This window comes from Leuciscus leuciscus (genome assembly GCF_965113295.1).
Source record: "Leuciscus leuciscus genome assembly, chromosome: 21".
Classification (NCBI taxonomy): Eukaryota; Metazoa; Chordata; class Actinopteri; order Cypriniformes; family Leuciscidae; genus Leuciscus; species Leuciscus leuciscus.
In genome coordinates this window covers 19,001,331-19,015,115 of record NC_138745.1, presented here as the reverse complement: position 1 = coordinate 19,015,115, position 13,785 = coordinate 19,001,331, and the positions used below count along the sequence as shown (strand labels likewise).

Genomic DNA, 13,785 nt, shown 5'->3' with positions numbered 1-13,785 from the left:
AAATGAGACCTTATTGTAAAGTGTTACAAAATAACTTTTTTCTTTTCCTGAGGAAAACAAGTAACCAAATAGTTTTGGAGACCATTGACTTCCACTGTACGGATAAACAAAACAATAATTTATTTCTCAAAGTACCTTATGTTCCAAATAAGAAAAAAAAAAGTCTTGCAGGTTTGGAATGACATTAGGGTGGGTAAACCATGACAATTTTAATTTTTTTGTGTGTGAACTATCCCTTTTAAATTAATTATTCCTATTCTATACAAGCACTAGGGGTTATACATATTTGCACCTTTAAAATGTTTACTAATTTTTAAGAAATAAAAAATACAAAGCCTCCAAAAAAAAGTGACATTACAGTTAGATAAAGAATTAGGAGCTCAAACACATTAAAAACCATGAGAAAGATACTTTATTATAAAAAATACAAATAATAATAAAATCCTTAATTAAAACAATAGTGTTTAACAGTCAATATAAAATTCACAGGCAAACTCAGCAAAAATAAAGTGTTTCAGTCAGGAGAAACCATATCCAGATTAGCAAGGTGTCTCATGGTGGGTCTACCATGTGGACAATTCCAGGGCTGTTCAATTTCACCCATGTGAAGCACAAGTTTCTTCATTTCACTGATGTTGAGGGCAGTGCCAACCATCACCTGTGTAAACAGAAAAACAGAACAAACTGTTTATATAAAAACTTAACAAAAAGAACACAAATATGCAACGGCTCAATCACAGACTCTGATGTTCCTTTACAGGTTTTTATTTGGGTTCATACAGCGGGATTAGAACAGGGTTGCAAAATATTCCTGACGGGAATAAAAGTTAGCTGCCCTCACCGATTTGCGACAAGCCCTGGATGCAAACATTTGCCTAACTCGAGAAGGTCGACACATGATTCCTGGACTGTCGCTAAGCATGAAGATGAGTTCTTCAATGTCACTTGGGCCAAAGGTCCAATTCTTACTTGTAGGTAAAGACACCAGCTTCACCCTCTCCATAACCTGAGCTGATAAACACACCACATCAATTTGAAGGAATATGTACCAGATACGATCCTGAAAATCTACTACAGTAGATAACCCACCATCCTCATCAATGAGGAAGTCAAAACCATTCTTTCTGAAGATTTCAAGGTTTTCCATGAGCACCGTTTCACTGATAGCCGGGAGGTGGAGATTTTGTGGACTGCATATGGAGAAAGAAAATATAAGTTAGCTTTAAAATAAATACCAGCTCCCAGTTCCACTTATCTGTGCAGATTGTGACTTACACTATGAGCCTCTGTCCCTTTAAAACCGTATTCTGTTGGAGCATCTCAAAATTGTACTTTTCATCTGTGGCATGCTGGTCGATTATGAAAAGGTCAGATTTCAGCTTGGTGATAATAAAACCCAGGTTGAACTGACCAATGATATCCATATCCTTGAACATATCTTTGCTGTAAAGAAAAGTTGAAACCTTTTAAATGGCATATAAACTCATAAAAATGATGATTGCAGTATTTCAAAGGGATAGTCAACCCAAAAATAAAAATTATATCATAATTTACTCATCCTCAGGTTGTTACAATCCAGTATGCATTTCTTTCTTCTGCAGAACATATTTTGAAAAATGATGGTAACCAAACAGTTTCGGTTCCAAATGACTTCCATTGTAGGGAAAACAAACAAACAATGCAAGTCAATGGACACCAAAAGGGTTTGGTTACCAACATTCTTTAAAAAATTTAATTTTTTCATGTTCAACAGAAGAAAGTGAGTCATACAGGTTTGGAACAACATGAGGGAAAGAAAATGATGATAGAAGTTTAATTTTTAGGTGAACTATCTCTTTAAGAGCTCAAACCAAAAAGATCAGTCTAACCTTATTTCTTTCTTAAGCTCGTCCTCAGCACTATGGTTTTCTCCAGGGTTAATCTTCGCCCTGAACCGTCTATATTTTAGCTCTTGGTCATTGTTCTCTGTCTTCTGAGCCTGCAGCCTCTGTATCCTTTTAGAAAGTTCCTGCAGAGAAACCTGCAAAAGCACAGTTTTCTTCTGTATGCTGACAGGTGAATCCAATTCCTGGGGGGAATTCTTGTTTTTGGAGTCCACCAAACATGCTGGAGGTTCATCTTCACGTCTAGCTCTTTTAGCTTCAGGACTGAAGATTCTTTCCTGGTGTTGTTCTGACTTTGTTTCTGGCATCAAAGGTTCATGACTCCAGAACTTATCATTTACAGGTTCATCAATAGTCTCAGCTTTAACATCAGTTTCATATATAATAGGGTGTAAAACTGACTTGTTTTCTGAATTGTTTTCAAGTAGAATCTCTGGATCATCTTTTGCAGAACTTTGGTTTGCAGCCCAAGAATCATCAGCATCACTATCAAAGGGGCTTTTATATTCAGCTAAACAAACAGTAGATTGAATGGAAGTAACAGCCGCAAAACTTGGAGAGGATTTTAAAGGCGGCCTCATGTCAGTAACTTTTTTAGAGCAGCTCACAAAGGAAAACATATTCTTCTGAGAAGGACCAGCACAAACAGCTTTATGACTAGACTGCTTTGACCCAATTCCTGGAGCCTGATGGTTTGAAAATGCTTGTTTAAGTCCTGCTAGATTGATGGAAGTCTTTGGGGGCCCTTCATCTGGAAGAGCTTCAGAGGCTGAAACGGTTTCACAATCTTCTGTACCAGTGCTTGTCTTAGTTGGTCTACCTAGGCCTTCAAGAGCAACATCAACATATGTAATGACACTGCAAGACAACACATGAGCTGTCCTAAAAGTTCTGAAGTACTTTACCTGTAATTGCTGAAGAAATGTGATTGAGACTTATTTTATTGACACCAATCTCAAACATAGCAATGAGTGAGCTTTTTAGAATCGCCAGCAAGAGTTTTTCCTCTTGTAGAAGGATTTGACGTTTGTCTGGAGTGACATTCACGTCGACACAGTCTAAAGTGAAACAAAGAATCAAAACACAGGATTAAATGATATGTTTAAAAATACATCAAAAAAGCATTTATACTCTACATACTTTGTATTACATAAACTACCGTTTAAAGGTTTCTGAATGACTATTTAAATATTTTCGAAAGTACAGAAATACAGTAAATTGTTAAATATATATATTTTTTATATATTCTATTTTAATCTATTTTAAAATGTAATTTATTTCTGTGATCGCAAGGCTGAATTTTCAGCAGGCATTACTCCAGTCTTCAGTGTCACACGATCCAGAAATCATTCTTATATGCTGATTTGGTGCTCAAGAAACATTTATTTTTAGTATTAATGTGATTCTTTGATGGAGAAAAAGTTTAGAACAACGAGTTTATTTAAAATATAATTTTTTGCAACACCTGTCAAAAGTGACAGTAAAGACATTTAAAATGTAAGTTCTCTTGCTGAATAAAAGTATTTATTTCTTTAAATACCTAATACTTTTAATACCTAATAACCCAAACTTTTGAACAGTAGAGTATCCACTTATTTACAATCATATACGATATATTATATTATATACAGTACACTATATACAGTACACTAATTTCATTTCTTAATTTTTAAGTCTTACCTGAAGCGACAGTGATGTTTAGAGCGACAAATGGGTATTGATGCCGATTGTACATGTGATAAACCTCATTCACAAGCTTGGAGACCTGCAAATATTACAAAAAAATATGAACACATCATACTTATTACATATATTATAAACGCAATAATACTTATATAAAAAGACCACACACCTTTACTGGATCACAGGGTCTTTTATTGATAAAGAAGAACTGTCTGTCAGTAGCACTTCGACCAACACCATGATCCCCTTGTGACACAAACCCTTCGATGCTAGAATGCAATAGTACCAATAAACATCACTTTACACAGGAATATCCAAGTTATAATATGGTTTTCATTACCCAAACTGATAATAAATCAATCGTAGATAGACCCACAAATGAATATGTTTACACAGAATAACTTACATGAAAAGGTCTTTTGGAACATCTACCCCACAGAGACCATAGTCTTCCTTAATGGATTCATTGGGAGATATTTGTTGGAATGGAATCAAACTTTGTAGCTGAGGACAAATAAAAATGTGACATAGTATGTTACTCTCAAACAACAGGGACAACAATAATGCAGGTACTTTGTTAGAATAATATGATAATGTGTTAAGTTGGTCAATTTTGGTTTAAAGAAGAATAAATAATAAGAATTTATCTTAAAATATCCACTAGAAAATAGGTTATTCTCACCTGTTTAGGTCCAAACACAGCTCCAATGTTGTCTCTCATGCTGTTACTGCCGCTGGTGCACAGTACTGTGGTGCGCTTGCCTTGTCCCATCTGGTTACTGCATGTAATACGCACACCAGTGGAGATGATGCAGTAGGATTGCAAGACGAAAATCATCTTGGAATAATCCTGTGAAGAAACTATTTAATTCCTTCCTAAACATGGAGACAAACCCATGTACCCATATATATCCCAGCAGACCTTTTTGATGTTGCGCTGGAACTCCTTGTGTCGAACAGGTAACGTGGAGAAGAGCTTCTGAAGAGTGACGGTAGTGCCATGCTGACGGGGATGCGGCAAGCGCTCAGTGAGACGACCATTGTGGTCATACACCAGCCGAGCTCCAATCTGAGCGCTCTCATGACAGGTCACGACACTAAGATCACTGCGGATATTCAACAGTGTATATTAAGGAAGCACTAGAGAGTTTAATCAAACATATCAGTACTTAATCAAACATATCAGTACATGATCAATTGATTTGTGAGATCATCATTGTGCTATAATCATCACGTATTATGTAATGCTCATACTGTAAGTATTAAGAAGATGCATACAAAGTAAAGTGTTACCTAAGAGCACAAAGTGAGCTGAGAGCTTCACCGCGGAACCCAAACGTCTCCACGTGTATCAGGTCGGAAAAATCTCTTAATTTAGAGGTGTGATGTTTTAAAGCTGCAGATGTGGAGAAGACACAGATAGGTACACTACCCGTCAAAAGTCTGGAATCCTTAAGACTTTAAAATGTTTTTAAAAGAAGTGAAATATTATTATTACTATTAAAAATGTTAAATATTTTCAAATGTAATTTATTCCTGTGATGGAAAACTTTTGATGGAAAGCTTTCAGCAGCCATTACTCCAGTCTTCGGTGTAACATCAACCTTCAGAAATCCTTCTAATATGCTGATTTAGTGCTCAAGAAACATTTCTTATTATCAATGTTTGAAACCGTTTTGCTGCTTAAATATTTTAAGCTTAGCATTTATTTAAAAATCTAACACTATACATTTCTTTACGGTCACCTTTATTATATATATATATATATATATATATAATTGTATTATATATTATCTATATATATTAAAAAAAAATTTTTTTTTAATAATTTTAACTTTTTCCAATTTTCAGAAAAAGGCAACTTACTTAGTCCCTCAAAGTTTTGCTCCTCAACACCTTTTCCATTGTCTGACACTTCCACCAACTCTGTTCCACTGTCTTTTAGCTTGACATCTGTATGAAAACAAAACAATTGACCAAATGTAGCATTATCTCAAGCGCAACATTTCCTCATGCTGTCATCCCTTGAGCTCACCAACATTAGTGGCACCAGCATCAATGCTGTTCTCCACCAGCTCCTTCACAGCTGTGGCCAGACTCAGCACCACCTGTCCAGAGCAGATCTGATGCACAGACTGTTTGTCTATTGCCTTTATGGCTCCAGCAGAATCCGTGCTAGGATTTTAAAATACAGACTATGAGAGCAAACAGCATGAAACATTAGTAAACAGTACTGTACAATACTGTAGTAAACAGTGTTTCCAGTATAGCAGACAGGGATGAGCAGTATTTATGATACATGTATTTCAAATTTAAAATAGGATTTTGTAATTTGTATTTGATAGGGTTGATGAAAATGGCTTCATATTTTGTATCAAAATACTTTAGTGTTCTGTATTTTTGTAGTTTTAAAATACTGTAAAATACTTTGTAAGAAGTCTACATGATGACGTCATAAAAATGCGGCCTCTGATTGGAGCCTAATCAAATTACCCAGACATGTTGAGATCAGAACAGAAAATGTATCCATAATTCCATTTGGAAGAGGGTGGTCAAGGTAAGAAACGTGCAGGCTTGCCAGTTTTCCATAATTTTTTGTGCATAAATTGCTATAATTTTTAACAGTTCATGTTAAGTTTTGATGTTCGTTTTAGTAGTAGTGTTCTATAAATAGTTTACATAATGTTCTTGAAAACTATTATACCAAGCAGCAGCCTCACAGTAAGCTTGCTACTTTCAGCCAACGTCGGTTGTGCACGAAAAATTAAATAAAGTTGCTATGAATACAGGGGCTATCAGTTTTGAGTCGGTATTGCTAATGCAAAATTGGCCCTTCGTTACCAAACACCAAGTAACTAAATAAGGATACAACTATGTCATTCGCAAATTGTTAAACTGTTGATTACTTTAAAACGTACTCGGTTACTAACGTAACCTCGGTTCTCTCTAGAAGAGGGAACGAGTACTGCGTAAGATATCTTACGCTAGGGGAAAATCCTTTTCCGCGAGATATTGAAGCCAAAAATTATCCTTAATTTTGTAATAATGCAAAACGCGTTGCAGCAGCAATGCAGACATAGGCGAGACAGCTCGCGCGCCTATTGGCTGCTCTGCGGCAACTGCAGCAGCCTATCGAGCGAGGCCTGGCGTGACGCCAGACCCAATCAGGGCACTTCGCGCCCGCTGCGTCACGTCCCGCCGAAATGGGCGTGGTCTAGGCCTATAAATATCGCTCGCAGGCAGCTATTATCTGGTTTTTCATCATCGAAGCAACCAGAGCGTGTGCATGCACGGCAAGATACGCAGTACTCGTTCCCTCTTCTAGAGAGAACCGAGGTTACGTTAGTAACCGAGTACGTTCTCTTACGAGAGGTCTCTCGTACTGCGTAAGATATCTTACGCTAGGGGACCCAATGTAAAACGCCGTGCATGCTGAGATCTGACACCAAAGACCCAAGGGCGAAAGCCCGGGGTACATATAGTGCACAATCACTCAGTGAACTCACAGAGAGTCCGGGAAGAAGGAGGGGTGCAGCCTCACTTTTCCACATAAAGTAGCGTCGAAGGGACGCGAATTTCATCATACAGACAGGGCGGGGTACGGCCTGAACTGATGGGAAAAAATGTGGGTCTTACACAGTTTGCCCAGCTTTAAACTGTCGAACATCGAGCTGTGCTCAGCAAACGCAGCATTCTGAGCTGAACGCATCAGGTCAGATAATACTGGTAGTTTAGACCGACAGCAGCCTGGCCTGCAGGGCGGGAACCTCTAGGTTATAAAACCTTATAAATGTAGACGGGGAGGCCCAGCCTGCCGCCATACAAATATCTTGCAAGGCAATCCCACTTGACCAGGCCCACGAAGAGGCCATGCCTCTCGTGGAATGCGCTCTGACACCCAAAGGGCACTGCATGCCCTTGGAGGCGTATGCCAGCGCTATAGCATCAACTATCCATCTGGATAGGCTCTGTTTCGACGCGGCTAGTCCCTTAGAACGTCCGCTAAACGAAACAAAGAGCTGTTCCGTCTGTCTGAAAACAGACGAGCGAGACACATAAGCTCGTAATGCCCTGACTGGGCAAAGGAGGCTCGCGTCTCTTTCCTCATCAGGGACCGGTAGGGCTGACAGAGAGATAATCTGCGCCCTAAACGGTGTGTTGAGGGATTTTGGAACATAACCGTGCTTAGGTTTGAGTATAACTTTTGAGTCATTGGGCCCAAACTCCATGCACGCCGCGCTCACAGAGAGCGCGTGCAGATCCCCTATGCGCTTCACTGAAGCGAGAGCCAGCAAAAACACTGTTTTGAAAGACAGGTGTTTTAAATCGATTGACTGCAAAGGCTCAAATGGCGCACCTTTCATGGCTTCCAGAACCGTAGAAAGGTCCCATACGGGGACTGAGGGAGGTCTGGGAGGATTCAGTCTCTTAGCTCCTCTAAGGAAGCGGATGACTAAATCGTTCCTTCCTATTGACTGACCAAGCGTTGTTTCTGAGAACGCTGCTATAGCCGCCACATAAACTTTGAGCGTGGAGGGGGCCCTGCCCCCATCCAACAGCTCTTGTAGGAAGGAAAGCACCTCCGTCACATCACAGTTTGTGGGTGACACACCACGGGCTGTGCACCAGCCCGAAAACACTGACCATTTCGAAGAATAGAGTCGTCTTGTAGACGGAGCTCTAGCCTGCGTGATCGTGTTTAATACTCCTTTAGGGAGTCCAACATGTACCCGTTGATGGCCCAGACATGAAGGGACCATAGTTCCGGGTGAGGATGCCAGATCGAGCCGCGGGCCTGTGAGAGGAGATCTCTCCTCACTGGTACCGGCCACGGGGCAGTACTTGCTAACTGCATCACGGCTGGGAACCAAGGTTGGTTTTTCCAGAACGGTGCTACCAGCAGTACTGAGCATCCTTCTTCCCTGATCCGTTCTATCACCTGAGGCAGGAGAGAGACGGGGGGAAAAGCATAGAGCGGGCGGCGGGGCCACACATGGGACAGCGCGCTCCTGCTCTTGGAGAAAAATTCTTGACAGTGAGCGTTTTCTTGAGACGCAAACAGGTCCACTTTCGCTCTGCCGAATTTCTTCCACAGCAGTTGGACTGTCTGTGGGTGTAGGGACCATTCGCCTGCCGGAACATTGTTCCTGGACAGTCTGTCTGGTCCTATATTCATGATCCCTGGCACGTGCGCTGCTCTGAGCGAGCGCAGGTTGCACTGAGCCCATACTAGGAGGCGTTCTGCCAGCCTGTACAGTTTCTCGGATCTGATGCCGCCCTGGCGATTTATGTAGGACACCACAGACATGTTGTCCGAACGGACCAAGACGTGGTGACCTTTTATTTGGGGACAAAAACGCGTCAGCGCGTTGTCTACTGCCAGCATTTCGAGGCAGTTTATGTGCAGGAGCTTCTCCCGTTCTGACCACTGGCCGAAGAACGGTCTGCCCTCGAGCAGCGCTCCCCATCCCGAGGTGGACGCGTCCGTGGACACCACTTTCACCCTCGAGGAAGTCCCCAGGCTTACACCTGATTGGTACCAGTCGTTCGCTTTCCAGGGTTTCAGAGCTGTAACGCATTTCTGATTGACCCTGAGGCGAAGCAAACCGGGTGCCCACGCTTCGCGTGGGACTCGCGCTTTCAGCCAAAACTGCAGCGGGCGCATGCGTAGCAGACCCAGCTGGAGCACTGACGATGCTGAGGCCATGAGACCTAGCATCTTCTGAAATCTTTTGAGCGGGACAGACGCGCCGCAGCGAAAAGAGTTCGCTGTGCGTCGAATGTCTACCGCGCGCTGTTGTGATAGTCGCGCTATCATGGATAGTGAGTCCAGTTCTGTGCCCAGGAAAGATATTTTCTGACTGGGTGACAGGGAGCTCTTCGCCCAATTGACACTCAGACCCAAATCCTCGAGGTGATCGAGTAAAATGGTCGTGTGTTCTATGAGCACTGCGCGAGATTGCGCTAGAATCAGCCAATCGTCCAAATAGTTCAGCACTCGCATGCCTCTCATTCTGAGGGGTGCGAGCGCCGCGTCCATGCACTTCGTAAATGTACGGGGTGCTAGGGACAAACCGAACGGCAGGACTGTGTACTGATATGCCTGGCCCTCGAAGGCGAATCTCAAATATCGCCTGTGACGTGACGCTATCTGTATTTGAAAATACGCGTCTTTCAGATCTATTGACACAAACCAATCTCCTTGGCGAATCTGCACAAGGATTTGCCTGGTCGTGAGCATCCTGAACTGTCGCTTCACAAGCACTTTGTTCAGCTGCCTTAGATCTAGTATGGGTCTGAGACCCCCGTCTTTTTTCGGTACCAGGAAGTATCTGCTGTATAGCCCTCCCTCGCTCTGATCTTGAGAGAGAGGTTCTATGGCCCCTTTGCTCAATAGTTTCGTCACTTCGGCTCGAAGTAGATGTGCTACTTCTGTTTTTACCGTGGTCTCGACGCGCGCCACATAGCGGCGAGGGCGTCGGCGAAACTGCAGCGAATAGCCTCTTTCTATAATGTTCAGCACCCACTTCGAAACCCCGGGTAGCTTTGCCCATGCGTCTGCATGGATAGCTAGGGGTCGAATACGAAGCGCGCTCAGCTCGCTCAGCGATGGAGAAGCTTCGGTGTGCTGTAACACAAGCGTGTCGCTCGTGACATTTGAGGCATGGGGCGCGCTGATGACAGCGGGCAGATTGCCCGCGCTCGACTCCTCTACGGTGGTTAACCGCGAGGGGGAGGGCTGGGCGGTTCCCGTGGGAACTGTCATGTCTATGTGTGGATGTGGGCGCGGGACAGCGGGCACATTTATCACACTGAAAGCATCGTTCGCTTGCGTGAAGCGAGTGCACTTTGGTTTCGTTTTTACAGAAACCGTGAGACATGCATAACGTGGTGTTAGTGGGCACTGGGTAGTGGGCACGTTCACCATGTTTGAAGCGCAACCGATCTGAGTCGGTTTTATGTGCGCGAGCCCTGTGTGACAGGCTGTGCTTATGTGTAGGGATGGGCACTGGGCAGTGGGCATTCTTACTACACACGAAACACCATCGGCCGTGGCCGGGACACCAGAAAACACACTCTTTTGGGGATTTATCTGGATAGCCGTGAAAACGGCATTTGTGTGCAGGCAAGCGGGTGACAGAACCGACTTGTTGGCTGCAGAAAACACTGGAACAGTCACATTTTCTGGAACTGGACGAGCGAATAGCTTTGGTGTGAGTCCGGCCGCAGCGGGACTGGAACACCGTCGTTTTCCTAGCTGTGCTAGGACGACTTCGGGGCCTCGGGCTTCACCGTGATCCTAGGTCGCGAGCCGCGTCCTGCGGGGCGGCGACCGGATGAGCGGGAGCGCGGTCTCGCGCTTCTGGCCTGGCGGCGCTGTGAAGTGGAGGCAGTGGACGGTGGCTGTGGCTGTGAGCTCTGAGCAGACGGTTTCGCACGGCCTGCTGCAGAGCTGGAGCGCTTCGGGAGGAAGTGCTTCATGGCCTGAGACGCTTTCTGTACCTCTGCGAATCTCTCCGCGAAATCTTTGACGGAGGATCCAAAGAGGCCTGTGGCGGAAAGCGGGGCGTCGAGGAACGCGGTGTGTTCAGACTCGGCCATTTCCGAGAGCGTCAGCCAGAGATGTCTCTCAGACACGGTGAGAGAAGCCATAGTCCGTCCAATGGCTTGCGCTGCGGACTTAGTAGCACGAAGAGCGAGGTCCGTGGCACTCCTTAAGTCCGGCACACAGATCGCGTCAGGTCCTTCCTCATCCAGCTTACGGAGGAGATCGGCCTGGAAGATCTGGAGCGTTGCCATGGTGTGCAACGCTGACGCAGCTTGCCCGGCGGCGGAGAAAGCGCGGTGGAGCAAGCTCGACGTCGTGCGGCAAGCTTTAGAGGGCAGGGCCGGCTTAGCGCGCCGTCCAGCGGAGGGCGGGCATAAGTGGGCCGCTATCGCCTCTTCAACCGGCGGCAGCGAGAGGTATCCTCTGTTCTTGGCATCGTCAACGGCGGAGAATGCCAAAGAAACAGCAGGACGCACTCTAGCAGAATAGGGGGCGCTCCAGGACTTGGCGACTTCTTCGTGTAACTCAGGAAGAAAAGGCGCCGGTCTGGACACAGGCGAAGCGCGCTCCCCAGGCAGGAAAAATCCATCCAGCCGGTTGTGAGCGGGCTGCTCAGGCGAAGACCACTCGAGGCCGAGGCTCGCCGCGGCCTGTGCGAGTACTCGCATGAGTTCCGTCTCAATAGAAGCTCTCTTGCCTGACGAAGTGCGGGCAGGGGGTGCGGGGTCCTCAGAGCCCGCCCAATCCTCACTGCCTGACGCCAGGATAGAGCAGGAATCATCCTCTCCCAGCAGGGCTTCCTCATCCGCGATATCAACGGAAGCGGCGGCAGACGGCGGCCGCTGTCCGTCAGGAAGCGAAACAGAAGAAGCCGGGGAAGCAAGCGGGCGAACCGGCGAGCTTTGGCGGCTGAGGGAGGGTTCCGGGGCCCGCTGGGCACGGCGCTTTTTACGGCGCGACGCCGCGGCGGGCGGGGGAGCAGTCTCGGTGAAGACGGCTAGGCGAGTCCTCAGAGTCGCCATTGCCATCAGCTCGCAGTGAGGGCATCCGCCGTCAGCGAGCGCGAGAGCTGCATGTTCCTCACCCAGGCAGGAAACGCAGATCACGTGGCGGTCCCCGTCGCTGAGTGTGGCTCTGCACGAGCCGCAGGAAGGCATCTTTAAAAAGACGCTAGCTCTTTTAGAAATGTGTGTCGCGGCGGCGACACACACACACAGAAATACAGTGCAAATAAAAGAGAAGGATATAAGCGCCGGAAAGCGCAGCAGGAAGGCAGGAAGGCGGCGCGGCCAGCGACTTCAGTGACTCGTCCCGCTGAAGGTGCTCTCTCTCGACGGCGCGGCTTCTAATCCAGCTCCAGCGATGCGTGTGCTTCGCTTGAAGGATGAAAAATCAGATAATAGCTGCCTGCGAGCGATATTTATAGGCCTAGACCACGCCCATTTCGGCGGGACGTGACGCAGCGGGCGCGAAGTGCCCTGATTGGGTCTGGCGTCACGCCAGGCCTCGCTCGATAGGCTGCTGCAGTTGCCGCAGAGCAGCCAATAGGCGCGCGAGCTGTCTCGCCTATGTCTGCATTGCTGCTGCAACGCGTTTTGCATTATTACAAAATTAAGGATAATTTTTGGCTTCAATATCTCGCGGAAAAGGATTTTCCCCTAGCGTAAGATATCTTACGCAGTACGAGAGACCTCTCGTAAGAGAACTAACTTTCATCTGGGAGATCACAGAGATCTGTTAACTGGTTGCTAATGTCAGATTTATTGCATGACTAGACAGAGAAAAGCTGTTGCTATCAAACATTGTTTACTTAATCAACTGAGTAAGTGTAATGGTGAAGAGATAGATTAAATAGGCCAATTGGTGGAAGTACTTTTTAGTCATTTTAAAATACAAAAATACAGTAGTTTATTTTGATACATTTTGTGGCTGCTGTATTTTGTAGTTTATTTTTATACACTTAAAATGAAGGTAACTTATTTGGTGTTTTATTTTAAAATACATTTTGATGCATCTTTGCCCAACCCTGATAGCGGATCATCTCACTTGTCTAGTCTAGTGTTATTTCTCGTTGCTATAGGGTAGCAACCTATTGGAAACAGAACATGCAAAGCTTTAAAAACTTACCACGAATCTGACATCCTTTCTGTGACAGTATGAGTATGGTTACAGACGCTTAACTTTGCATTGTGGCTATTTTGATAGCTTTTGCTCCCTGCGGTATTCAGAAGAAACAAGGAGCAGGAATTGAATGTGTTTTCATTGCTCAGTGTGAAAAACCAATTATTCGTCAAGAAAAAAAGCTATGATAAACTACAAACTATATCATATAACAATAAACGCACGCGCATAAGTGCGTCGCTCTATGCTGCTCAGTCTGAACACGTTCCCGCCCGCAGCGTGACGCTAAACATGACGTTTTGCGTCCGTGACGTGATCAACTGTTGCCTACATAGACAGTATAAGAAGGTTGCCTACTGTCAATGCTACTATACAAATTTGTACCGTCGGCTGTTATCTGAACATCTTTCTTTTTTTTATTACTTTGTTATGCCAAGTTAATATTTAACTAAATGCGTCTTTCCCCTGTGAAGTTTATGTGGAAACAAATTTTCCAAAAAACGGCTATATATTCTCCATTTCTCCTAGTTTATTAATCAGTTACTTTTA

General features: G+C 44.8%; 1 protein-coding gene across 5 annotated transcripts; it reads right to left on the bottom strand.

Moving 5' to 3' along the window:
* Positions 1-389: 389 nt before the first annotated feature.
* On the bottom strand, positions 390-13,531 carry pms2 (PMS1 homolog 2, mismatch repair system component). Of its 5 annotated transcripts, none has more exons than XM_082152713.1 (15): positions 13,243-13,530; positions 5,602-5,741; positions 5,433-5,519; positions 4,860-4,962; positions 4,489-4,672; positions 4,249-4,416; positions 3,973-4,070; positions 3,736-3,835; positions 3,564-3,648; positions 2,789-2,941; positions 1,869-2,709; positions 1,276-1,443; positions 1,090-1,190; positions 842-1,011; positions 390-658 (listed from the first exon to the last, which is right to left on the bottom strand). In XM_082152713.1, the coding sequence occupies exons 1-15, from the start codon at positions 13,254-13,256 to the stop codon at positions 515-517; spliced, it is 2,556 nt and encodes an 851-aa protein (XP_082008839.1). In that variant the 5' UTR covers positions 13,257-13,530; the 3' UTR covers positions 390-514. The 5 variants fall into 5 exon arrangements, 4 of the variants coding, with proteins under 4 accessions (XP_082008839.1, XP_082008838.1, XP_082008837.1 ...); XM_082152712.1 differs by having other exon boundaries at positions 842-1,190; positions 13,243-13,330; positions 13,461-13,509; XR_014201263.1 differs by having other exon boundaries at positions 518-658; positions 842-1,006; positions 13,243-13,531.
* Positions 13,532-13,785: the final 254 nt, after the last annotated feature.

Excerpts from the sequence above, each read along its gene's own strand:
- pms2 (XM_082152711.1), bottom strand. Across the intron at positions 4,417-4,488 it reads TCCAGCGCAACATCAAAAAG|GATTATTCCAAGATGATTTT; the intron begins GTCTGCTGGGAT and ends GTTTCTTCACAG. Across the intron at positions 3,836-3,972 it reads GTTCCAAAAGACCTTTTCAT|CATCGAAGGGTTTGTGTCAC; the intron begins GTAAGTTATTCT and ends ATTGCATTCTAG.